Below are 27673 nucleotides of genomic sequence, written 5' to 3'. Positions count from 1 at the left end.
AGAGAGAGAGAGAGAGAGAGAGAGAGAGAGAGAGAGAGAGAAAATAGGCAGATGCTAACGGGCTCCGAGGAGGGGCTGTCTGTTTCCGAGGAGATGTTGAAAGGGAGGGAGATACATAGGGGATGTGTTCCCTGATAAGAGGAGGAGGGGGAGAGAGAGAGATTCTATTGTCCAGACGGTGAGCTTGGCAACAACGGCGGGCCTGAGTCCCAAAGGCCCCCTAACTCCACCCTGCTGACAGCTGCTTGCCTTCCACAACACTACACTCTCTCTGACATGCCGCAAACACATGTGTGCCAAACACAGCGGGGGGCTCTCGCTCTCTCTCTCTCTCTCTCTCTCTCTCTCTCTCTCTCTCTCTCTCTCTCTCTCTCTCTCTCTCTCCTCTCTCTCTCTCTCTCTCTCTCTCTCTCTCTCTCTCTCTCTCTCTCTCTCTCTCTCTCTCTCTCTCTCATACTTCCATGTATAATGTAACCGTAAAAACTCAAGACATTGGTTGTCATGTGTAGTCTACACACTATTTGTTGTGCAATACCTCTGAAATATGAATGAATAGGAATGACAAAATGATTCAGCCGTCACAGGAAGTGGAGGGGATGACTGTGAGTGAGAATGATCAATTAGGAATGTGTAATGGAATGTGGTCTCCTTGTGGCTAAGACAGGAGACCATTACTTTGTGTTTGGTTCAGGTATATTAGGACAGACAGTTGACTTTGGGTGAAGGCTTAGCAATGGTCCGGTATTATGTTAGGGATGGAAATGTTTAGGCATTTGTAAGAGACTGTAAGGTTTAGGTGTGATGCAGTTAACAGCAGGGTCAACATTTGGGGAACAAGACATAACAACTATGCACATGAAGTTTAACTCTTCCAATGAGCGGACATATCTAAAGAGTTGTGAAAGTAACGTTGCATTCAAAATCTCTTTCAGTATCTGGTGTATTGACTTTACGCGGCACATATTCAGTGACCTGTTAGGCCTACTTAACTTCATGTAAATAGGTGTTATGAGCTTTGAATCAAGTAAATAAACATGACTTGACCCGCTGCCACGCTACCATCTGTACCCCCCCCCCCCTCCACCCCTCCCAGCCCCCCCACCCAGCTGATATGGAACACCTTGAACTTAAATGTCAGATGCTACAATGTGATCCAAGCATATTGCACACAGATAACTGAGAGGGATAAAGTCCTCACTGTAAGGTGTCAAAGTGAAGTGTGCTCCGATCCGAAGGCTAGGGGAATGAAAAGGGTTTCATCAGACGACACGTCTCTGGTTTAATGGAATATGATCAGGGGAAGACACATTTAGGCCCGCATTTACCATGCATCTTCAGTGAAACAATGGGGTTAGCATGATTCTTACTGGGGGAACATTCACATTAAATGCACCAGCATGGAAGGATTTAGATCTTAGTTCTGGTTTGGGGTCACTTTAAGTGTCATGTGAGGCAGGGAAGAATCTAATCCACCCCACTCTGCTGTTCAATGTGTTGGAAATGTTGTTTCTATTCAGCAGGGACAGAGTATGTATAAACCCTCTCAAATGTCGAGTGATGACCTTGCTTTGTCAACACTGCTCTGTCAAAACTTTTTCTCCTGTGCCAGAGGATTGCCTTTGTTGATGAGAAAACATTTTTACCAGCTATTGTAAACTCAATGCTCTCCTCTGACCATTTGTTTCCTTGCAATATTATAAAACAAATATCCTGTTCTGCTATACCATGGTCAGAGAAATGTCTAGTGGTGAGAGGTGTGCATTATGTAAGCAATGTCCCTTTATTGGAAAGTAATGAGGCACTTATACATACACATACACATGCACATTACACATGACACGATAGATTATCGACCATTATACATTCACATAAAAACACAAAGCACCCAGAGCATGAACATAGGCTCCCATTTTCAGCATGGCCCTGAAAAAATTAATCAAATCATTTTGTCCAGTAGCAGGGCTGCGTTTTTTTTTTGTCTCGCCTCGTGTCTAATTTTGGACGGGGAAAATTCGAACACATAATTAAACAAAAGCAGAAAATCGCCATGACGGGCTGTCACTCAGCACTGCATCTCTCATACCTCTTCATTAACGCGTCGCACGTCTCGTTAATTTTTTTTAATTTAAAAAAACTCTCTGGGCAGGCCCGCCGTCCGCTCCCCGCAACCTGATGTACAACCTCAACGACACCTGCCTGATGCTGGAGTGGTCCCCGCCCAGCGACCCGGGGGGCCGGCGCGACGTCACCTACAGCGTGCTCTGCAAGCGCTGCGACCCGCTGCGGAGCGACCAGTGCCGGCAGTGCGAGGAGGAGCTGCGCTTCCTGCCGCGGCCCGTGGGGCTGGTGCACGCCGCCGTGACCGTGGTGGACTTCTCCGTCCACGCCAACTACACCTTCGAGGTGGAGTCCTTCAACGGCGTGTCGCAGATGAGCACCATCCCGCCCCCGGTGGCCACCATCACCGTCAGCACGGACCAGGGCGGTGAGTGAACTGTTTTCGTGTTTTTACAAATTTGCGTACGTTTCCGATTTTTTTATTGTTAGCTTTTTTTATTTACGTTTTTTTTCACAACGGTCAGTGTACATCTACGGGGAAAAGCACTCATTATCTTTAACAATCATTTTTATTGATATTATTGGTATTATTAATACCAATTTTATTGGTATTATTTGTACTTTATGTTTGATATGATCTATTCTTCAAGAGCGGGGAAAGGAAATGCCACAAAAAGGACCCCACCTGAAGAAAATCAAAAAAAAAAGTGTGTTAATATTCGCCAACATCTTGTAGCTTCGATACCCTGCTCTAAATAATTCATAATGTTGGGGGTTTTGCTCTTAATGTCCTCTATTTCTGCCCCAGGGGCTCCAATCTGGTGTGTAAACCTGTTATAGCTTTTAGTTTTTTACTTTGCATATAAAGTCTCTTCATTTATCATTCATCCTCTTTGTTATGCTCTTATGCTTCGGGGAACTAGCCTTTAACTGTACTGTTACACTTTCACACCCTTGTGGTAAATAAGGAGGACAACCAAACAGCAGTAGTAAGCATGACCGTGACTGATAGCTCAAAGGTGGGCAGGAATTCACAACAAGCATGGAAGACAGGACTGCCATGTCATGTCATTTATAGTTGCAAAAGTACACTTTGTTTATCTTCGTTTAAAAACAGTTCGCAAGGAAAGGCCTGGCCTTCTTTCTTATTAAAGGGACACTTACCAAGTTGAGACATTTATTTGTTGTTGGATTGAATCGATATCCTTACAGGCTCCTTGTGGAAATCTCCATTTCATCAATTTGGTTCTTGAACCCATACTGTTAGGTTAAAGGGGTGTGCTTCTTATTTGGAAATGTAAATTGTAAGTGGTTCTGAACCTATAGTATATATAAAATATACATTTAGATCTATAGTTTATTATAATGCCCATCCATTCTCGTGCTTACACACACACACACACACACACACACACACACACACACACACACACACACACACACACACACACACACACACACACACACACCTATCCACCTGAACAGCATGTGTTGTTGATCTAGAAATCCGAAAATGAATTTTTTTGAGAAATGTTATGTGACACATGGAACATAAAAAGGTATTCCATCATATTGACGAGCCATAGTTAAAAGCGATGCCACCCTTTTTGCGACTGCTTGTCTGGCTCCCAGATCAATGGTTGATTTGCAGTTGCGATGAGGGGGTTTTAGCACTGTATACAATGTGTATGTCTCTCCTACTGATTTACAATTATATGCATGATATACACATCATGCATATGATCATTCCTTCATCCAACCGTACCTTTCAGCATGTTCTGTATTGGCAATGTGTAGTTTTTTCATTATCATTCATCTTTAAATGCACAGTGCACATGGAACACAGTTATTCAGAAGGCCTTACGATGAATAGCATCGCATAAGGTGGAGGCTGACATGGCCATTAGTAAACCAACGCCTTAAGCTGGCTTTACAGAGCACACGTTGGTACTCTTACCTTTCTTTGTGATTCATTCATGGCATCAATTTCAATTTTTTTTGCTGGATAACATCAGCCGAGATATTGTTCCAATCTAAGAATAGATCCAAGAGTTAAGTCACAAAAAAAATAACACAAAACTATAATAAGCTCATATTGGATTCCAAAAATATCTTTAAAAATAATCTCTCAGTATCTAAAGGATTATCAAAGTACTTCATCTTTTGACAGATCCTGTTATGCAAATTAAGCTTTTGACTTTATTGTGTAATAGAAAATCTGACATGGATCAGAATACCAGAAAACTTTAATATGTGAAAAGGTGGCTTTCCCAAAGGATCTATACGGCACATAGATCTGAAAACGCCCAACTGCCACTATACATCCGCTGTAAAAGCTTAGAATCTGAAGTGCACAGGGTGTCAGCAGAGTGGATTTAGGGTTGATCCGTTCTCCATCCATTCACAAATCCATTCTCCATTATCGGTTGAACGCGAGGGAGAGGGTGTGGACAGGGAGGGAAAAACTTGAATATATATCGCACTACAGCAGGATCTTATTTTTCCCGATGACTGAGAGTGATAGGGGTGTTTGTGTGTCCCATGGTGGCCTGTCGGAGAAAGATTTAGTGTGCGTGTGTGTGCGTGTGCGTGTGTGTGTGTGTGTGTGTGTGTGTGTGTGTGTGTGTGTGTGTGTATACGTAGTGTGTATGTCTGTATGTATGCATGTTTGTGTGTGTGTGTGTATACGTGGTGTGCATGTGTGTGTGTGTGTGTGTGTGTGTCTGTGTGTGTTCATGTACTGTACATGTGTGTACAATTGAGTGTAAACGGTGAATGTGTTTATAGCCACTGGCAGTAGCAGGGGATAGGACAGTGCACTGGCCTTGCGTAGGGAGCAGTCGTAAATAAAGACTCCAGGTCCACTGGCTTATTAACAGCAGATTTATCTCCAAACACCATGAGTAATATGCGCCCTTGGCACCAACACCTAAAGTTCACCTGCAACATCCCTGTGTGTAGAGCCTAATGATCAATAATACCAGAAACAACAGCATTTGCCTGTAGGTTTGTTTCGCAATAAATATATGAATACAATAATTTTATTAATTTAAAAAATGATTTTATGCTTCCGCATAACAATAACATCACATTAACATAACACTATCATTAACAATAAAGGGCTAATGACGATAGAGAGGAATTGTACTGTTCTATAACCACGATTTCTATACTCAGCTTTATGGTTCCAATACAATCAATCACAAAACAATGTCAAAATACGTTGAATTGATCCATTACATATAGGACATGATGATATAATCTTCTCATACAATCCAAAACTACAACAATGAAAGGTGAAAGCCATGCCCTCCACCGGCCCCTGGGTAGAGGGCGGGTAAAGTGCAAGCCCACCTGCTCAACAAACTCAAACAACTCAAGCAACTTTTCATCTGGTTAAATATGGAAATTGGATGTTATCCACCAACTGTCAGTCATCTTGGGCCTGTATATATCTTGATATACATATAGAGATACAGGTATCTATAGATACCTCTATATATAGTCATTACCTCACCTTCCCACAAGCAATAATATGTCCCTGCTGCAGCTATAAGTAGAGTGAGGGTGGGAGGGAAAGGGAACTTATGCTATTTATATTGTACCTCAGCAAGGGGCCACTTGTCTTTAAACACTCATACAGGAGAGCTAAACAAAGGAGAGTGAGAGTGGAGCTGGGAGAGAAGAGAGGAAATGCAGTGGGAAAGAATGGATGGGGCTGAGAGGCAGGATTGAGATAGTGAGTGAGGCCTACACCCACCATTGCTGTAATAAGCCATTTGCCAAGTTGTCAGGTCTTTCTTTCTCCTCACACAACTCATCTTCACATGAGACGTTCAGTGCACAACTATTTATTTAATTATTTAGAGTTTATCTTCTGCATGAACTGCATAATCTTACCCAGCTCTCCTCATTACACACACACGCACAAACAAATGCACACACACACACTTACATGCACACGCACACACACACATGCCAAACACCACGCTTTACTTTCCCACTTCCTGATGCTCTCAACTCTTTCCTCAAGCATGGTTGGCTTTCATTTGCAATTTCCCAGTCTGACTCACACCTTCACACTCAGACACGTATGTTTGTATTTGCATGTTTAGCTGTGTGTGTAGCTGCTTGAGTTTGAGTGAGGCTCTTGCTTTTACCAGACAATGAAGCTCTTTACCTCTGCTACATAAACAGGGCAGGATGTTGTGGAGATGAGGAAACATGGAAATCAAGTGTCGAGAACCTTCTGTTCTTCCCAATTAATTGCTTGCCGGGAAAGTGAGGCTGGGTTCAAAATGAGTATTGATTGTGGCCAGCGACTACATGGCCTGGCTTCACAGGCACATCCTACACATCGTTGGCTGTCCACGTCCCTAATACGTGGGGACAAGCAGGATCAGCAGGAAGCCACAATCCAATTAGAGATATGTTCTGCCTGTGTTAGACAGGCCTATTAGGAGGGCTACAAAATATCACAATGGGTCTTTCTTTCCATTGTTGCTTTTTTGGTTATTTTCTTCTGTATTTATTTTGCTATTGCCTTATTTATTTGATATTTCCTTTTTAGTATTGTTATTATGTGGCTTCATCTTTTTATTATTCGCCTAATTTTGGGTAATTGTCTCCTTTTTTCTTTGTTTGTTTTTGAGGATCAACACCAAACCAGTACCAAAAAGTGGGGCATATATCAGTGCATCTACTTTTATAGACCAAACCTTATATCTTTTTAATATCTTTTTAAGATTTAAGATTTTTTTAAATATTATATTTTATATTGAAAGCTAATTGGCAAAAACGCTAATATCAATGACTCCAAACGTGAACACGTGTGTATTGTCAAATAAAATAGAGACAGAGATCTCCAAAAACGTTGGTATCTGAGCATTACGTGACATGCTGAATCTTTTTGCAACAAGGACCCATAAGGTCCGTCTGGATCGATTTTTCTGTACCTTGAATGTTTTAGAAACCTTGAAAATACCTTGAAAAGTAAACCCAAATGACCCAACATTTGGTACAAATGCCCCTATTTTATCACAAGTCCGCTCAATGACGTCCCCGTTAGGGAATGTGAAAGGTTTTGAGTCGATAGCTCAAAAAATGACATCACAATGTCAATTTAAAATGATCACTGTTGCAGGTGCTCAGTGAGCTATTTTTCATAATGTAAGTCAATGGGGAAATAACGCTGACTTCACCACTCTGAAGGTGAAAAAGTCAGAGTTCTCAAAGTTGGTACACACAAAGAAACCATGCGTAAGCAGGTCTCTAAAAAGTAAAGTATCACTTTGACTACAGGGGGGCGATATAAATCGCAATCAAAAGTTAAATTATCAGCCCCATTATTCAATTAATCACATGTCTGCTTCAAAGTGGCCCAGGGACTTGACACTTAAGCTGTGCTCCAAATCGCACACTTTTTCTTTTTACTTGTAGTACGGTACAGAACTGCAGCTACCCTTACAAAGTATGTAGCCTATTGTTGCTCATAGTATGCATACAATTACATACCACAGGGGATTTCACTGATTAGCACACCGCAAGGGCCTCCCATCAACTTTCGCTGGCTCAGTCGATGTGATGTATCTTCTGCTGCACAGAGGATGTGGGTCAGAACTGCCAAAAAGCATGCTGGCTTGCAGTCTGTGAAATGCTACTGGATGTAGTTCCACATTGTTTTTTTTTTGCCAGACTGCATTTTAAATTGTATGTATTGGGACATACTAAATCTTTTTCTGGCATACTAAATAGTATGTTAGCATGGGTATTGGAACGCAGGGTCAGATAGTTAGCTCATTAGCCTTGCTAGCATTAGCTTGTTAGCATCCTCTCTGAAAATTGCACATAGTTGGCTCATGAGTCCACACACATTTTCTTCAGATAAGTCATTTTGTTATTCTTTATTTTTGTTTCTTCTCTGTCTGTATCCTTTTTTACTTATTTCTTTACCATTTTTTCAATTTTAATTTCTTTCATTCCTTTCATTCTTCATTTTGTTAATTTGTTCTTTCTTTCCTTCCTTCTGTTCGTCTTTCTTTTCTGCTTCCGTTACTTCTATTTTCTTTGTTATGTGCTTCCTTATGTATTTCTTTCCTTATATCTTGCTTCCGTCTGTCTTATTTCTGAGGGTTGCTGGTTCTATACTTAGTGCCTCTAGGTCAACGTGTTCCTTGACTTTAACTATATATACATGTTCCGAAACTGCCCATTAATGTGAGGACTTAAAGTGGCCAGAAAGCAAAATTAGAAGACTCATGGTCATCAATTTTGCTTAGCTTCTTTGGCAGATTGTATTCATATTTAAAACAATTGTTTCTCAAGTATTTCCATCAGGCTTTTACTTCCAACAAAAAGAAGCTGTCAGTATTGTAAATCAAGTTATCCATTACCTTAATAAGGTCAAAGTACTGAAAGTCAAATTTAATAAATTAAACATAAATGATGTCGGCTCAGGGGCTTGGCATCAATATCAGAGCTGTGTTGGTGAATCAAGGAGTACAATGATTGCGTCACATGGCATTAAGATTGTTTTTTGATTCACAATGACTTCTCAAGGCCAATGTAATGTTTCTGGTAGCGGACCCAATTCCAGACACAAACAGGAGAGTCAAGAGTATTTCATGAATGCTAAATAATTCAAAGGACTGGCATGGTGAAATAGGAAATAAAATAAATAAAAAAACAACCGATCCCCAAACAAGCAGAGAAAAGATCAGTAGCATAGGAACTTGAGACTATGGGTAAGGGTAAGGGTTAGATACATGCATTCTGAAAATGAACACCTACGCAAGGGGCCGACTTAGATATACAAGGGAACACAGGTGAACCTAATCATCTAATTAACACAGGTGGAGTCAATCAAGGAAAGCGACTTGAGAAGGGACGCTTCTCGGTTGACCGAGATGCATTCTGTCTTCAAGACTTGGCATCAGGTTTCCCTGGGACAGGGAGGAAGCGGTCCGCATTGAATTCATCCATGTTGGTTTTTCCCAGGAGATTCCCAATTGACACAGTCCTCTCCCCGGTAGTCAGCCGGAAACAACACCATCCCCTGGCTCTTCCCATTAAGGAAATAAATATATTTCGATTTTTTTATTTTAACTTATTAAAAAAAAAAAAAAAAGTACAGTTTGATACACAGTTACCATCCAATCTTAACGCAACGCAATGAGATTGGGATTGTTGTCTGTATGCTAATGGTCGATGAAGTTATTAATCCAATCGTAAGACAACTAGACAAGACGCCTGCGTGTTGGGATCTGCCATCCCTCAGGCAGCACTCTATCAAGTGTAATTGCTACTAGTGCTAGCTACACACTATACACACAGCACACTTTTAAGCCTAATGAACATTTTCTTTCAAACTCATTTTCTGTCTGCTTCTTGTTTTGTGATTCACACCATTAAACATCCACTAGAACGCAGGGAAGTCTTTAGTAGTATTTACGTCAGGGCGTCTTTGACCATGTCCCATTACACAGGGGGCGATGGCCTGATCTGATAGCCCTACGTTCATTATCGCCCGCGACAATGAAAGCTTGTCTGCAATGGCAAAATCATTGGAATTGGGCTGAATTTGTGTACTGTGATCCCAGAATGGGATAGGGGAGAAAGATGGACATCTACAGGACAGAGCATGGTCCAATTCCAACTAATAAAGCCATTTTGTAGTACAGACATCAAAAATGTCCTTCCATCAACTCATCAGATTACAATGTAGAAAAAAGCTGCACAAAACAGCATTAACAGAAGTTCAAAGGTTATTAAATCCATAGCGTAAATCTACAAAAACTGAAAGACTGCGTTCTCAGCGTGGCAACAAACCCAAGCTACAGAAAAATATGCACTTAGACGTCTCTAGAGGCACTGACATCAACGTGAACGATTCCATTGGACAAGAACCATTGCCCGTTTCATACACACACGTCCAATCTCTTGAGCGCAGGGAGTGTTGGCGATGATTGTTGCGGTGGTTATGTCACAAACGGTACTGAAATAATGTGTTCCCTCACTGTTATATCTCACCTGTGTATGAACACACGACCCACCTTCTAGCGTGGCCCTCATTGCCTCAGCAATCATAGACGTACTCCGCTATGATTTCAGCACACAAAAGCCCAGTGACTATAACATGCTGCACCTTGATCATCTACTGCCTCCCTCCAGCCCATTTGTGTTCGCTCTCAAAATAATCTCTGGGGTTTCATTGCCTCTGCAGGTGTAAATGTCCATGACAAAGCTAAAGAGGAGCCCAGCGTCAGCATTGCAATGCATTCCCTCAGGGTGCAAAACGTCGGAGCTCCACCACTCATCATCATCGCCACTCTGGCCGCTGGGATGCTCCAAGATCTCTACGCATCGCCAAGGGTTCAAATATATGCAACTTTCACATTGATTCACACTTTCGGCAACACTCTGATCAATCACATCCCAATTTGTTCTTGTTTCAACGGAAAATTAAATAATGAATTCACGGTTTTATTGATAAATATTTCATAAATATACCACTATACTGCCAGACTACTATAAAATGTAAGAAATTAAAAAAACCAAATATCTGAAGTAATTCACTTCTGATTGCGTCAGGTTCGCTCTACCTGGCGATCGGCTGCAGACAGTGTCGGTACCGCCCAGCCTAGCGCCCCACACAGGCGGTCTCCAACGGCCAACATAGTGCTGGAGCTAGTGCTGGAGCGTGTCATGGACATGGTGCTTTACGTAGTCAAAAATGTCATTCTCCAGGGTTAACCTCACTCCCAATGCCTTAAGATCGCTAGAACCGTCCCCCTAAAGGCTGCAGTGTGAGTGCAACGTACGTCTTCCAATCCTGGGGTTGGGGGTCCGAGCTCCCTGCTGTGTGGTGACGTGTACAATTTGTCCAACTACATATATCTAATCTCAGATCCATCAGTGCTACTATTCTTTCAGCTGCTCTGCTATGTTAGAGCAGAATTCTGGAAGGAGACGGCACAGAACCTGGGCTCTGTGCCAAAACCTGAAAGGGGTGGAGTCCACAACGTGTAGATTTGAAACCTTTGCCGACCTACCAGCAGAGTTTCTGTTCACTGTGAGCCGATTAGACACTCAACATCTCCACCTCCAGCCAGATGATTGGTCGAAACAAATGTGAAGCAAAAGAAAGTGAAATGCCCCGTTCACCCTGACTCAAGCCGGGTCTGATTTGTGAGACTACATATCACTCTCTCTATAGCTCATCTCTGTGTCTTTCCCACTCCTGCAGACCAGTCTACAGAATATAGGTTTTTTATTTCCACATTTTCTTCTTCTCATCTCTCTTCTTACTTACCTTTTCTCTTCTTGCCCCATACATCATCCCTCTCTGTCCATGTCCTTTTGTTGCATGACGGATGGTTTTTAATTACCTGTTAACTCTCTGTGCTTAGCCGATACACATGATAGATGGTCCAGGGGACAATGCTAACCAACATCTGCTCAGGGCCAAGGGAGACTAAGTAGCTTCTTCCTCCCCACTATCACACTGTGTGTGTGTGTGTGTGTGTGTGTGTGTGTGTGTGTGTGTGTGTGTGTGTGTGTGTGTGTGTGTGTGTGTGCCTGTGTGTGTGTGTGTGTGCCTGTGTGTGTGTGTGTGTGTGTGTGTGTGTGTGTGTGTGTGTGTGTGTGTGTGTGTGTGTGTGTGTACATGTGTGTGTACATGTGTGTGTGCGTGTAGCGGGAGGGTACTCTGTTCCACTACCGTTTGACAGCCATTTAGTAGAAACTAGTGACCAAAAAAAGAGTGTTTGAAACTTCAAGCTCTTATGCCTCAGAGGATAAAGGTCTGAAGGAGAAGCACTTTGCATAGGGGCAGTATGTGTTGATAGCTGATCTAATATGGAACAGTGAGCTATTATCACTTGGGGATAATCACTCACTTTCATTATTTAACCCTGGACAAGATAAATCTCTGGAGCTGGGTTAATGCTGTTAATGGTTAATGTTAACTATTTTTGTTGTATATATTTATAAATAAAAAAAACATTGGGCATTTTTCCAGTTTATTCATTCATCACCACTGAGTTAGGCTAGAAGTTCATTCAACTTAAGCAGAAAAACCCCACAATAAGCAGTCAGCGTGTGTGTGTGTGTGTGTGTGTGTGTGTGTGTGTGTGTGTGTGTGTGTGCTCTGTGTCCTCTGTTTTTCTCCTCATCCCTCCCTCTATATCTATCTCAGGGAATCAGGTGTTAGGACATCGTTTAAGCTTTGGCTTGGCTTCAATACTGGCTGTATTGATTTTTTAAACAGTTAATGGAAGAACCGCAGGGCAGCAAAGCTAATTAAAATCATATGCAGGTCAAGCTCATTTAATGACTCTACATTAGTTTATGTTGAGCTTAACCACACTTGACTGGAAAATCTATCCGTTTGGCATCATAATTGACTGATGGAGCTAATGGCTTTTCAGTGTTCCTAGAGAAGCAAGATTGACGTCTACTTCAGTGTAATTTATGAGCTGTGACACACCTCAGAGAAGCATTAGCTATAGGTGACCTCAACGTATTGTTTGGAAAGTGTCATGTGACGACGTTGACATCTGTCCGTCAACTTGTTAATTCACGTCCATCGAGTTTAAAATGTGAAAAAATGTTTACAGTTAACAAGGTCTATCTGACTGAAATGAATTTTGCTATTGTGTTGCTTTGGTTCAGCTCTCTGCTTACAAAACATCTAAAAGTCACATTTATGACGGTGGCCTTTGACAGCTGCATTACAGCAGAAGTCATCAATGTTTTAACACATTAGCATTAATGGGTTTAAGCAGTTCTCCTTTTTGAACATACTATACCTCTGATTCTTGAATGTTTTATGTTCTGTGTGATAATGCACAGTTAAAGCAGTTTGACCCTTTCACCTTTCAACAGCATTAATCAACATGTCCATTTGGTTTAGAACCATATTTATTGAGTTACCTTAAGAATGAATGTCACCTCAACAAGGAACAACCAATCAGAACGCATGACCTGGTTCAGAAGTTAAACTTTGTCACATGTGGATGTAGGATGCAGGATCTGTTGCTGTAAGATATCAAGATAGTGTAATGAATCGGAATCCATGCAACTTGTGTCAACAAGTTAATTTCCTCAGTGAGATCAGTGTATTCGGATCAGTGATGATATTACACAATAATAATAAGTATACAAGCCAACAAAATAAATATACTTTGATTCATACAAGGCCCAAACACAGCACTTTAGACTCACAGATTAATCTATTTTCAGTCTCACATGAGCTTATGTTCCATTACAGTCACATACTGATAGGCCTATTTACCGCATAAAGGGTGTTGTGCTAATTATACAGGAGAAGCCAAGCATTGAAATCAATTTCATGTAAGAAAAAAATTATATTTGCTGCATACAGGTAAATTACATAGTGCTAACAAGCCCCCGGGCCCCTAAGAGCTGAACACTCGTTCCTAGGTAAGAGCTGTATATTATGTATGGGGTTGGGGTTGATCTAGTTAAATGTACATAACATAATATAATAATGCAATGACACACACGAATGCATGCATCTGCTCAACAGCTGATACCAGTAACCCTACACAACCCTACACAATGTTGCTTCCATTAGATTAGGTGCATTTAGCACATAATCTTTATTTTTAACCAGATCTTTAATAACTATTATGTCTGCGGTGCTAACCTAAGCATCTCATTTAAAAAATGAACTCCTGGGAAAAGGCTTGAAACGTGTGTGTGTGTGTGTGTGTGTGTGTGTGTGTGTGTGTGTGTGTGTGTGTGTGTGTGTGTGTGTGTGTGTGTGTCTGTGTGTGTGTGTGTGTGTGTGTGTGTGTGTGTGTGTGTGTGTGTGTGTGTGTGTCTCCTTCTAGGTCCGACACTGGTAGCAGCTCTGAAGAAGGACTGGGCATCTCCCTACAGCATTGCCCTCTCCTGGCACGAACCAGACGAGGGAGCTCTGCCCATCCTCGATTATGAGATCAAGTATTATGAAAAGGTAGACTGTGCTCTGCTTATTGATTCCATTTTTGCATTTGTGTCTTTTTTTAGGAGAAAAAGTTATTGAACAGCTTGAGCAGTACAAAAGCCTAGAGGATAACACATTAAAGCAACAGTGCGCTTGTTTCCAATCTGGTCCTCAATGTAAATACAAACAATTGCAACAAAAAGAGAGTAACAGTCATAGCACTGAGGCGATAAAATGACAACAATGCTTCGAAAGATACAACTGCTAACAGATGTTAAATGAACAGCTACTTAAAGTAGGTATAAAACGACTGATGTTGACTTACCCACTCTATTCCAAAGAAGATGTTTTTCGGAATTTATATTGTGTGTTTCTTGACGTGATCCTCTTGCCTATCACCAGGAGCACGAGCAGTTAAGCTACTCGTCCACTCGTACAAAGGCCCCCAGCGTGATCATCAGTGGTTTGAAACCGGCAACCTGCTATGTCTTCAACTTGCGTGCACGCACGGCATTTGGATACAGCTCCTACTCTCCGAAATACGATTACGAAACCACTTCAGACTGTGAGTAATCGTGTTAATTGTGTTTTCCCCTTTTTTTTTGTGCCAAGTCTGTTAATATAAACACAAAAAGTGTTAAGACTATGCATTGTTAACTACTACATAGAGAAACAATCAAGTGTCAAGAAATATGATGTACACATGGGGCTCATGCAAAGGTTTCACAACTTCTTATCATGTTTAAGTCCATAATTTATAGAAATTAACTTTTAGAGTGACTTGTTCCTTTAATATTATTACATGATACACATCCTTAAAAAGTGGGTAGGGGTTTGTTTCCAATCAGCGATGATATTCTTCATCATATTGGAAAAGAGCTTATAGGCTTTTGCTTGACATTATTAAGTCATGCACCGTTCATTCATTGAATACATTAAACATAATTCCATAACTGTAGATTGGTATTACCTGCTTTCCGTTATCTTTTCCACGGCAAATTATTTTCCCTTTCAAACATTGAGACTTTTTATTTATGTTTGGTTATGTGAAGTCTTTACTTCACATGGGTTTCTTCTGCTGACCCCATTGCTAATTGAGTGCCTTCGCAACCGCTATACCCGTGTACTTTTGTTAAAGATGAATGCTTGAATCTGAGTCTGGATACGAGCATAGAAAGCTACAATATAGATGCTAATGTTTATTAGTTTGTATTTTGTTTGTCTTTCATTATGATGTTCTTTTCTTTCATTCTTTAATTATTTTAGCTCTAACTGAGGCTGTGTTGTCACATCTGCACCAGTATCTTCAAGCAGATTAATTGGATTTGCAGTGACTCCTTCCTTTCCAAATCTTTGATATTATTTATCTACTCAATCAGATTGCTCTTTGCCAAGCATTTTGACAGCAATACTTTTATCAAGGAGAAAATCTAGACGTTTATTCCCCCATTCTCTCTTTATGATTCTCTTTCGGTCTCTCACTCTCCCCATTGCTCTATCCCTCTTTATTTCTAGCTGTTTCCGTCAGACAATGACTGTACTGATTTCCTGAATTGATGCAGTGCTTTAATCCACTTTGATTTTGTGTGAGAAGTAATGTGTGTGTGTGTGTGTGTGTGTGTGTGTGTGTGTGTGTGTGTGTGTGTGTGTGTGTGTGCGCATCTGTGCGTGTGTGTTGATGCTAATTTTTGCCTGTGATCTTTGTATCTTTCTCTCTCATTCCACCAAAAAATATTGAATGTCACGGTTTTTCTACTCCATGTTTCTATATTTTGTTACATTTATTTCACCTTCTGTCCTTCAGCACGTTCACTTCAAATACATTTTGGTAACATTTTGCATTCCTATCAAATGCACACACTGCATTCTGATTGCTAGCCCAAAAATTGTATTGTAAGTCCTTAATTAGATTTATATGACATGTTTATGTTGCATAATTTATGAATCTGAGACAACATGTCACTCCTTGTTGGCGCTTAATCAAAGTCAATTTCTGTTGTGGAGGCATTTTATCTAGCTCCCCTGTGAGAGAGTTTGAATGATATATGGTTTAGAAAATGTGTCTGTTCCCGTAACAGCACTTGAGATGAGACATTGTTATTGAACAGCAAAGTAAATTGCAGAGCAAGAAGGATGAAAGAATATTAATGCATATGGATCTGTTCATGCAACGTGTTTCTTGATCTATTCGTGGATTAAACTAATAAAGCATGCTTATGTTTATGCCATGTTACATCTGTGTCCAAATTGGCCACTGGGATCTATTTGAACCTCTATAAATCATGTGACAAGTCATGGCTGTTTAGACCCCTTCAAACCCATTAACCCCCCCCCCCCCCCCCCCCTCTCTCTCTCTCTCTCTCTCTCTCTCTCTCTCTCTCTCTCTCTCTCTCTCTCTCTCTCTCTCTCTGTCTCTCACTCTCTCTCTCTTTAAGTGGCTGTATGCACACACACACACACACACACACACACACACACACACACACACACACACACACAAAAGCGTCACACTTGCATTGAAACCCTCATGAGTTCCTGCTCACCAGGCTTGTTGCACTGCTCCCGATATCCAATTAATATTCCTTTAGTGTGAAATATTATAGAAATAAGCTTGGTAATAGCAATCATCTTTCAATTATCTGGGATTCGTTAGCCTATTGAAGAGACAGAGCAAATGAAAAATCATGAATATCAAACAGGACCAATTGAGCCCAATGCTCATGAAATGAATCACAATTTCATGAATGAATAATATTAATTAAATGGCACAAGGCATACAAATCATTGTCATGAAGGGCCTAATAGGGTTTTTCAGACACACCAGGAGTATATCGAACATCTATTTATCCGATTAAAAAAAGTGAGCAGTCCATCAAACAGGAGTTGCACACGGATCGAAAATAATTAACATATCTCCATTATTTTCATGGACTCCCCCTCATTATCCCCACTCGCTCCCCTCATCCTCTCTCGGCTCTCCTCTAGCCTCTAAGATCGTGTCTGACCAGAGGCAGGTCCTGGTCATCGTGACAGCAGCAGTGGGGGGCTTCGCTCTGCTCGTCATCCTCACCCTTTTCTTCCTCATCACCGGCCGGTAAGACTCAAAGAACGTCTCTCCTAGGCCTTAACTGTGACTGTGATTGGTGCGCTCATGTGGGGGTGCTGGTTGGCTAATCTGAGAATATGTCTGTATCCGTGCATATTTCACTTTAGTATATGTTGTTACCTTGACTGCCAGTGTTTCAATATGTTGTGCATTTGATTTTGGGGTAAGTTGATATTGTGTAATCTTTTTTATTTTATTTTTTTGGTTACGCGTTTGAGCCGTTTAGAAGGTGACAAATAGGATGGATAAGTAAGGGACACCGTAGTTATGAACAGGTTGAGTTATTGTGTGGTACAGCCCCAACAGACGTCACAGCCTATCGAGTGGCTGCTTGTGTTGATTATCCAATCACAGGGCCGAACTTACACAGCACTATGCATTAATTAGAATAAAGTTGAGTTGACCAAAGTTCTGCTTTTGTCACTTAATCTCTCTCTTAATGAACCACAGTGTTAGGGTCCTTCAAGGAAAGGCACTTAATAAAATAATTAATAAAATACATGTTTCAGATTTGTAAAATCACCCAGGTTCTTTTTTGTGAAGGAATAGTTTTATATACTCATCAAGTTGCCTGACAATTGGTTAAAGGTCAAGTCTATTTTGGAAGAAAGTCCACCTAAGAAATTAAAACATTTGTTCTGAGGTAAAAAATGTAATTACAGTATGAGGAAAAAATGGACACAATGGGTTCATGCAGGAGCAGGGGCTGGGGCGGTGTCAAGCAATGTCACGAGACACATCACACTTGCTTGAGTGCTCATGCGCTTTATCACTCTGGGAAAAATGTCTTTGCCGGAAGTAGCAAACCTCTTGTATTTTACAGAGAATTATCCCCATTAAAGTACGTTAGAAAAAGTTTAAAAGAAATCTAAAGTTTTCCAATTCATTGTGGGACTCAAACAGCATGGTGAAAAATGATGAAGGATTTACCTGCCCTTTAAGGAATAACTGTGGATGTAGTTAATGTTTCAGCACTGTGGACAGCGCCTCTAAAGAAGTCAGCACCACAAACAGCTGCTGTCGGCTGTTAAACTTTATTACGATATTTGGACATTTAGAACGGAAAACTATCTTACCTTTTTTTTATTTATTACATAATGTGGTATTTTATTTCTAGATAAAACATTAACAAGTGTATAAACGCAACCCTTCAGGCTTCAAATGGTCCATGTTTGAACAAGCTTTCACCTTGCCCACGAAAAATTACAAAACACAATTTTTCATAGATGAGTCTTGCCCCATGTAGGAGGGATTTTTGCTCGCTGTCAGTTTTAAAAATAGCAGTGTAGCTACTCAAGCTTTGAGTGAGAGGCAGAGATATGGATGATTTGGTTCACAGATAAGAGCATCACTCCCGGTTCCTCTTTGTAGCTATGCTTTAGGCTCCATGTTAGCCTTAAATTGGCGTTGTTCCAAGATACCAGTGATTCAGCTATGGTTATGCAAATCTATGATTACATTTAATTTCAGTGGGTGTGTGTTTGTGTGCGTGTACTTGAATGCATGCATACGTGTGTGTGTGTGTGTGTGTGTGTGTGCGTGCGTGCATGCGTGCGTGCGTGCGTGCGTGCGTGCGTGCGTGCGTGCGCGCGCAAGCGCATCTGTACATGTGTCCATGAGTGTGTGTGTGTGTGTGTGTGCCATTAAATGTTTATACCTTTTTAAAGACAATTTTATAACTCCAGATCACAAAGAGGCTCCCAGTGTGTGAGAGGCCTTTCAGGACTCACCCCACACAAGGACATATAGATGAAGGGGATCAGTGGTTCAGGCTGGGGAAGGCTGATAAAGACACATACCACTATTCCTTTAATAAGCCATCAGCTCCATCCTCCAAGGTCAACAGCAGCTGGCCAAATCCCCCTCACCTCTTTCCCAGCCGTCTCTTTTCATCCGTTCCTGTGGTCCACATGCAACGTTACCTGGGCCTGTTATCGGCTCTGTCCATCGGATCCCCAGGCCGACACAAAAGCTTCACTCAGCGGGAGCCCAACCTGGCAACCCACGGCTTCGCTGCTCTTTGACATTAGCTCTAACCTGCTAACCCAGATTATGGGACAGTTGGGAAAAATAGTTATTCCGGCCCATGTCCAGACATGACCCTTGCTACACTAAGAATGTAATTGACGGATTACTGGCAACAATTTGCGTTTTATAGTTTTATAATATGCTGTTAGTGTTGAGAATTTGCAATGTTATTGGAATTATTTTTAGTCCCTGATTATATCTTCACTACTCTTAAGTTAACTATTAAATTGACAATGTAGGAATCTAGACTAAAATGTTTCATAATGGTGGGAAAAGAAGAAACACAATTGTCAAAATGGCCGATGAGAAATCGGGATGCCAATGCTGTCTAGAAGGTGTTTTTTTGCCCGTGTGGGGGGAACTAATGAAACACAAGATCTCATTCCCTTAGTGCTGCTTTGCAGATTTTGTCCCTAATTGATTTATATTATTGAGGTTGGAGACCCAGTAATCTGGGATCCAGCAGTCCCACTATGTTACAGCAGAACTTCTGGGGTGAGACGGCAAAGAACCTGGAACCCAAAACTGTTACGCCTTGTTTCCTGTATCGTTACAGAAACATTCAACCGAGGAAAAACTGAGAAGCTTTCAGGGCTTTCAGAAGAGGATTATAATAAGTGTATTTCTACAGTGGCCAGTCTGCATAGAATTGATTTGAAAGCTCCACAGACACATTCTTACAGTATGCTACTGCTAAAAAAAGTGTAAATGTGTAAAAACAACGTTTCGCCAATTACATCCTTACAGATCCAGAACTCCAGCCACATGATTGGTCTAAACAAATACGAAACCAAAGACAGTGACAGAAACTCCAATTTGACCAAATTCAAGCTTTTCCCCCATAAGACTTTAGATATTCATCTAAAGTCTGATTTGTGAGACTAGATTCCCAGTGTGTAAAGTTCCCCTATGGTGCGTCGAAGAGCGCAGCGCGTCCATTTTGTCGGCCGCCGCCCACCCGGCATCAGGTTGTGAGGTGTCTGCCAGCCCTTCAGCACCTGATAATACTCTGTCACTCACCGGGGGTTCACAGGATTGAAGAGAGAAAGAGGGGGGGGGGGGTATTATCCAGACCCTTTCTGGAAAGAAGTCATTAATAATCTTTCTTTGTCTCCAAGGTGCCAGTGGTATATGAAGGCCAAGATGAGCTCAGAAAAGAAAAGGCGAAGTAACTACCAGAACGAACATGGTAATGTTCCTAATCCCGCGTCTCTGGAGCTTTCCTTTCCTTTTTCCACTTCATCCATGCAGATCTTTGTAACTTTTGCCTATTTTTTTCCTCATCACTTTTTTTTGCCCATCACGTTTGTCCTTTCTTCTCTTTCTCAGCATAACTCACTCACATCGGCTCACTTTCTTTTTGACAGGTTCTGAGTGGTACGTTTAATTTATTTTCAACAAACTACCTCCCTAAAAACATATTTTGTTGATTTGAAGTGAAAGAAATGTAGACAGTAAGGGTTCTACACCTCTTCTCACAGTGAGCTCCAGGAAATGCCTCACACTTTGTCTCATTCAGTCCTATTTTCTCAGTCTTAGGCCCCGTCCACACGGGCGAAAAACAATCTTTTCCCCTCTGTTTTCTTTTGATGCGTTTCAGGAATATCTCCATAAAGACGGACTCATCGCGAAAACGCATCGAGGCTGTAGGAACATTGTAGTACATATTCTCCACAAAAAAAAGTCCCATGCGTGCTGTATAGAAACATATAGTCGAGGAGGTGAAAGCAGATGTTAAACCTTTTAGATTGAGCAGAAATACTTTTTAATTTACAGTTACAAATTAAATTCACCAAGGGGCTGTATTTAAAGCTACAAAAATAATACAAATCAAATAATAAGAAAAAAATGTCAACGCAACTCTAATGTCGCCCAGCTCGCAGGTGGTTTCAGGAAAGTGCGTTTTCAGGCACCGAAAACGCCGGATCCGTCTGGACGGTCGGCCCAAACGCAAGACTTTTCGTTTTTCACCAAAAGCGTTTTAACCAAAAAATAATCTCTGTGTGGATGGGGCCTTACTCCCTTTCCATTGTCTTCCTTTCTTCCTTACCTTCTATCTCTTCTGTGGTGATTTTGGAGGTTTTTCACGGGAGCGAAGGGAGATAGAAGTTATCGTCTTTGAGACAGAACCCAAGCTGTGTTCCGAAGCCTTGGCCGCAGCCTTTTTAGTGGCGCTCCTCGGTAACATAGTCTCTCCTACGATGGCCCCTTGGTCCAGTTAGAGAGATGAAGAATGAATCCATGAAGAATGAATGTGATTTTTTTATCATTGTCTTAAGTATCTTTTCAGAGTGTCCTCTCATGAACAATGTGGCCTTATTCTTAGTGTCTGTCTCTCCTGTTCCACAGTTCCCTTCCCTGGGATTAAGACTTATGTGGACCCTGACACGTATGAAGACCCCACACAGGCTGTCCACGACTTCACCAAGGAGATTGACCCCTGTCGGATCCACATTGAAAGGGTGATCGGAGCAGGTGTGTATACATGCATTGCGTACGCACACCTCCTGCTCAAGCAATCTTTATATTATTCTGTGTTAGTACCCTTATATCACTGGTTCACTTATATATGTCATTTCTTTGTTACTACTTCATTTTGAATAGATGGATCTGACAAAACAAGCATTTCACTGTTACATAAACTTGAAATTGAAACATAGAACATTGAATAAATGCATCCCTATTGTTTCTGCTGTCATAACAAATCAAATCATTTCTTCAATAAGAAGAAATCTGTTTCCATTCTCAACTTCTTAACTGTCATGAAATGCCTTTGTTCCATTGGAGAGGATGAGAACAAACTTACCGCATCCTTTGTTTATCTGAACATCTTGAAGTTATTTAAAGAACAAAACACTCTTAACATATTTTTTTCCAAGATAGTTGTGTTACATCGAACTAATCCAAGTGGTGGAACCATACAGTTGAACACGTGGAGGAAACAGGTTATTTACTCCAACACTGCCACCTGGTGGTTTCATGTGGTCACTTAAGTCAGTGCTGATCTCACACTCACAGGCTACTCAGGGTCGGTTTTTCTCTTTAATGTGTGCGGGTGCGTGCGTCTGTCTGTCTGTCTGTCTGCCTGTCTGTCTGTCTGTCCTTGTGGGTGCGTGCATGGGTGCCTGTCTGTCTATTGTCCGTCTGTGCTTGCGTGAGTGTGCGTGTGTGAGTGCACATATGTAATGTATGTGTGTACAGGCCTCTGGGTGAGATGTATGTTCACACCTTTTTGTGTGTTTCTGTGTCTTTGTTATGGGGTCAAAGGTGAATTTGGTGAGGTGTGCGGCGGCCACCTGCGAACAACGGCGGGAAAGAAGGAGATACCTGTGGCTATAAAGACACTCAAGGGCGGTTACATGGAGAGCCAGAGGCGGGACTTCCTGCGAGAGGCATCCATCATGGGACAGTTTGACCATCCTAACATCATTCGGCTGGAGGGTGTGGTCACCAAAAGTAAGAAAGTGTTGCTGGGCTGGCTGGCTGTGGGGTGGTGGTGGTAATCAATTTAAGGACATTTACGGTAATATTATCAAAAAAATTCAAACATCTACAGCAAATGTACTTTTTTGGAATATAGGCTAAATAAAAATCGAGCATGAATGAGGATGAGACGTTGTAAAAGTGCATTACTTGCTACTTATCGACTTTTCTCTGAATCTTTTAGTGGTCACATCACAGGTGGCCATTTCTGGCGGTGCCCCTGGTTTGAACTAAATTCGGAGTGTGTGTGTGTGGTGAGTGTGTGAGCATGTGCACGCCTGCGCACGCATGTGTGTGTGTGTGTGTGTGTTTGTGTGTGCGTGTGTGTGTGTGCTTGGTAAGTTGTCAACCATCTCTGTTTTATGGAGCACACCCAGCGCAACATATGGTTGTTTTTACAGGGGGTTCATAAAGTGAGTCAGCGGTGTGAATGTTAATGCAGGCCCTGAAAGACTTAGCACCGCCTTGCCCCTCAGCACCAGCACACAGGAACTCGACGAAGAACGCCGCTTTAATGCTGAAGGCCAAGTGACGAGATATGCGTTGCCAGATAGTGATAAGATTAGAAGGTATTTTATTAATCCCTGACGGTAAATGTTGAGTGTCACAGCAGAAAACGAAAGCAAAGTAGAAGAAATTAAGAGAAATGAAATTATGAGTTAAGATGAAAAAAACAATAAATATGGGAAATATATCTATATAGGCATTATGAGTAGTAGCAATGTAATTGTAAATGGATAATAAATCATAGGCATGCCAATCATGCAGGAGCAGTGTGCTGTGGTCAGCAGTACTCACACTCCATTGAAGGTCATTGTTGTGTTCTCACCACTACATTGTTTATCCAAAAATTCTGTGTCATACAAATACCTTGTTCAATAATTCAATCATCACTCAGTGACAGTATTATTGGCTTAAATTGTAGTGCAACTGAAGACAACTTACAATAATAATAATCTCTGTTGCAATATGTCATTTTAGAAACCAAATCATGCTCTTCAGAAAACAAAGTCCTTTTTTTCTTATTTGTATTCATAATGATATATAGTATAGCTGTATATCACGGGTATATTGAAGAATAAATCACAAAGATGTTGATGTTACTTTTCATTATTTGCATGGCTTATTACAAGTTGAATATGAATCAAGTTTTCAATTTCCCAGACATATACCCATCACACACAGACCATATTCTTGCACACACACACACACATTTACAGATGCAGCATAACACATAACATCTTCTTTTATTCATCAGTCTGTGTATTTGTATCATTTTAGTTTCTTCTCCACTTCCTCTTCCCACAGCCTCCATCTGTTGTTGCTCTTCTGAGACTAATTAAGGCGAGGCACTGTGCTGTGACTAGGCTGTCATTTACCTGCGCACCAAAACATTGTTGGCTTTAGGTGGTAAACAGGTGTGCTTGCTTTCCTTCATGCACCGCAATACAGCTCCCCTACACTGTTCCCACAGCTGAATTATTAGTTCAGCAAGGACAAACATTATCCTTATTAAATATGTACCGTGTGTATTCATTCTATGAGCATGTCACAGAACAGCATGCCGGGAACTCGCATATGATATGCGCACAGGAAAGGTTTAGCCAAAAATAAACCTTTGTAATTACTTTATGAATTGTAGCTAATGTTTTTTTTGCAAATCGTTTCTGGAATAAGCAACATGTGCAAATGTAACTCTGCACTCTCAAGATGAGGACGGTGTTAGGAGCACTGTGATAGCACCATATGTCCATGCACCTTGGGACCCTGTTCATTGACTCAACAGTCCACAACAGTGAACAGCGAACAATGTCCTTGGTTCTTTTGTTTTGATTTGTTTTGTTCCCCACTGTTTGGGATTGCCTTTAAGCATTGTATCTCTAGCCAATTTTCAAGTGTATTGTGCATTGTGTGTTTGTGTGGATGCAGGCCGGCCAGTGATGATCGTGGTAGAATACATGGAGAACGGTTCCCTGGACTCCTTCTTGAGAGTAAGTGGGCACATAAACATTGATGTAATGTGTGTATATATTTCTATGTCCAAACAGCACAGGCACATTTATCACAACTATCTAGACTTCACTGGTTTGGAGGATGGACAAGCCGAAAACACATCTTAGGGATGTTATATGTTTTGAGTGTATCTCTAATAACTTTTGAACATCAATATTCATAATATTTAGATATTCTATAATTATTTTCTCCTTGCCTCATATATCCACTGGATAGAAAGAGAGATTGAAGTCAACCAACATACAACAAACACAATATGTACAATTGGCGTGTGTGTGTGTGTGTCTAAATCTTACACACATTCAAACCTGTTGAGTCGCCACACATTGTAATAAACAAACACACATTGTAATATACACTTCAATTAGTCCAATAATATCCTAAATAAATACAGTGAAGGGCGGTTGTTGCAAAATGGGGTTTAAATCTACTGGCCGCCACACTCCCAAATCAACCCTTGCTAAATAAATGACAACAATAATAACGTAAATTCCTGCCATTTCAAATGCCTTCACTCTTAGCAACACGACAGTCATTTCACGGTGATCCAGCTGGTGGGCATGCTGCGCGGCATCGCCTCGGGCATGAAGTACCTGTCCGATATGGGGTACGTCCATCGAGACCTGGCGGCTCGGAACATCCTGGTCAACAGCAACCTGGTGTGCAAGGTGTCCGACTTCGGCCTGTCCCGAGTCCTGGAGGACGACCCGGAGGCTGCCTACACCACCGCGGTACACCTCCTGCTCCTCAAACCCCTTAAATCCCACACCCCTGCACCCTACGAATTAGGGTCAGGGTTTCACTTGTTCGACCCAGTGACACATTAAAGCATGTAGGGGACACGTTTGTCCAGACACGTCATGTTTGCTGTTCCGTCTCACAACCCAGTCGCCAAAAGCACTCGTCGAGGGTTTATGTTTTTGCGTACCTTGGATTACGTTGTGTTTTAATACTTGCGTTACTTTATGGTTTCGACATAAGATAAAGTGTTCCACCTGTATTATCAGCATGTAGTACTGTGGAGGCGCCAGGAGAAAGCACAACGGCTTCGGTAAAGTTCTAAATTATAATTTGGTAGAGAATTTTAACGGTTTTATGAATTTGTTTTGCTTTGTTGTCACAATGTTAAAGATTAATTGTGGTCAACTCGATTCAATTCCTAATGATGTTCAAGTAATACTACAGACAATTCCGATCCATTGAGAATGGTTAATTAACCGATACTTCCAGTTCTTGATGCATAACTTGACTGCATAACAATCATTTCGTTTTAATGTGCAGTGAATCTCAAACTGCACAATTAATGGCAATGTACAGATGAATGATAACAATCACCTCAATCTTTAAAACTTTGTCTGTATGCTAGCCTGTGTTGCTTGGCCGCCATTTTGTTGTCTTGAGAAACTTTATTTCTTTGCGTAAGAATGATTATTTTGTTTTTGATAAATTATCGCATTTGAGGCCCCTTGCTGTTATAAAATGACTGTAAACCCCAGCCTCTGGTGGCTAAATGCTCAAATATACCAGGTGTAATACACCAGATCTGTGTTGTACATGTTGTGTCTGTATCTAGGGCGGGAAGATCCCTATAAGATGGACCGCTCCGGAGGCAATCTCCTACAGAAAGTTTTCCTCTGCCAGCGACGCGTGGAGTTACGGCATCGTCATGTGGGAAGTGATGTCCTACGGGGAGCGGCCCTACTGGGAGATGTCCAATCAAGATGTGAGCAGGCTAACTTGCAAATGCACCACAAGTATTAAAGAGTCATGCTCTTTAATACCCCCGAGTGCCCCTTTTAAAGGTCATCCCTGTATTTTTCACTGTGTGACCGACATGGCTACTAAGAGGTTTATTATAGAAAGACAATTAGCCTAGGAATAAACCACCAAAAAAAGTATTACTCAAATGTTACTGGGGGTTCAGCAGAACGTTTCAGCAGAACGTTTCAGCAGAACGCTTGAACGTATCATACAATGCAAGACACCCTTTGCACTGGGCCTACAGGGATTTCATAAAGGCTTGTCGCTAGGAATGGCTTTAGGGAAAGAAATTTGGCTGAATACAATAATAGCATATTCCAATAACACGCATGGCTCTGTCCCACTCCAGGTCATTCTCTCCATTGAGGAGGGCTACCGGCTTCCGGCTCCGATGGGCTGCCCAGTGGCCCTTCACCAGTTGATGTTGCACTGCTGGCAGAAGGAAAGGAACCACAGACCTAAGTTTGAGGATGTGGTGTCCTTCCTGGACAAACTCATCCGCAACCCTAGCAGCCTGCTGCCACTAGTAGCGGACATTGAAAGGTAAAGTTTAGCAAGTAAAGCAGACTTAGCTGAGGCGCACAGAACACATTGCAGTATTTTAAACAGTATGTAAGTTTCGTGAAATCAAATAGTTTAATGTATGGTGTATAATATTCTATATATATTTCAACCCATTGTCTGTGAATCCAGGGCGATAGTGTTTTCGTACCATGTCTGGGGTCATTGTTGGGTTAAAACCTAAATGAATTCCTTTTATTTTGTTTGTGTCAGTCCACCAGAGTCTCCAGGTGAAGTCATGGATTACCCCATGTTTATCTCCATTGGGGATTGGCTCGACTCCATAAAGATGAGCCAGTACAAGAGCAATTTCATGACAGCGGGCGTCTGCACACTGGATTCTGTTGCTAGTATGAGCATCGAGTGAGTAGAGAAGCAAAAAAACAAATAACGCAATAAACAAAACGTTACTGCAGTGCATCAATCCCCTTTTATTGGTTGGGAAGCTATGCGTTTACCTGTGTTTGTGCATGTGCGTTCCTGTGGGGCCCCCTGTGCTAACGTATGTATTTTCGCGCATTGTGCTCCTCCCGATTTGATTGGCTTACACCAACATTGTGTCATGTCTGTGTGCATTTCCCCCTCCCCCTTGCCCTAGAGACGTGAGGCACATAGGAGTGGAGCTGATCGGCCACCAGAGACGGATCGTCAGCAGCATACAGACCTTGCGCCTCCAGCTTTTACACGAACACGACCAGGGCTTCCACGTGTGA

General features: G+C 41.6%; 1 protein-coding gene across 1 annotated transcript in view; it reads left to right on the top strand.

Moving 5' to 3' along the window:
• LOC311358789 (ephrin type-A receptor 6-like) overlaps positions 1-27673 on the top strand; it is a gene marked incomplete at both ends in the record, with an annotated part of 68750 nt that extends 41077 nt beyond the window's left edge. The window contains 13 exons of the mRNA XM_084478905.1: positions 2147-2485; positions 13914-14038; positions 14411-14573; positions 16994-17102; positions 20261-20331; positions 21492-21617; positions 22410-22598; positions 24555-24616; positions 25160-25369; positions 26212-26361; positions 26749-26942; positions 27174-27323; positions 27559-27673. Of these exons, the coding sequence (XP_084335031.1) occupies positions 2147-2485; positions 13914-14038; positions 14411-14573; positions 16994-17102; positions 20261-20331; positions 21492-21617; positions 22410-22598; positions 24555-24616; positions 25160-25369; positions 26212-26361; positions 26749-26942; positions 27174-27323; positions 27559-27673 (2003 nt within the window). The remainder of the gene's footprint in view (positions 1-2146; positions 2486-13913; positions 14039-14410; positions 14574-16993; positions 17103-20260; positions 20332-21491; positions 21618-22409; positions 22599-24554; positions 24617-25159; positions 25370-26211; positions 26362-26748; positions 26943-27173; positions 27324-27558) is intronic.

The sequence above is a fragment of the Micromesistius poutassou genome, assembly GCF_964030765.1.
Source record: "Micromesistius poutassou genome assembly, chromosome: 14".
NCBI classification, from domain to species: Eukaryota; Metazoa; Chordata; class Actinopteri; order Gadiformes; family Gadidae; genus Micromesistius; species Micromesistius poutassou.
The sequence above is the reverse complement of the archived record's forward strand: the minus strand, read 5'-3'. Positions and strand labels throughout refer to the sequence as shown.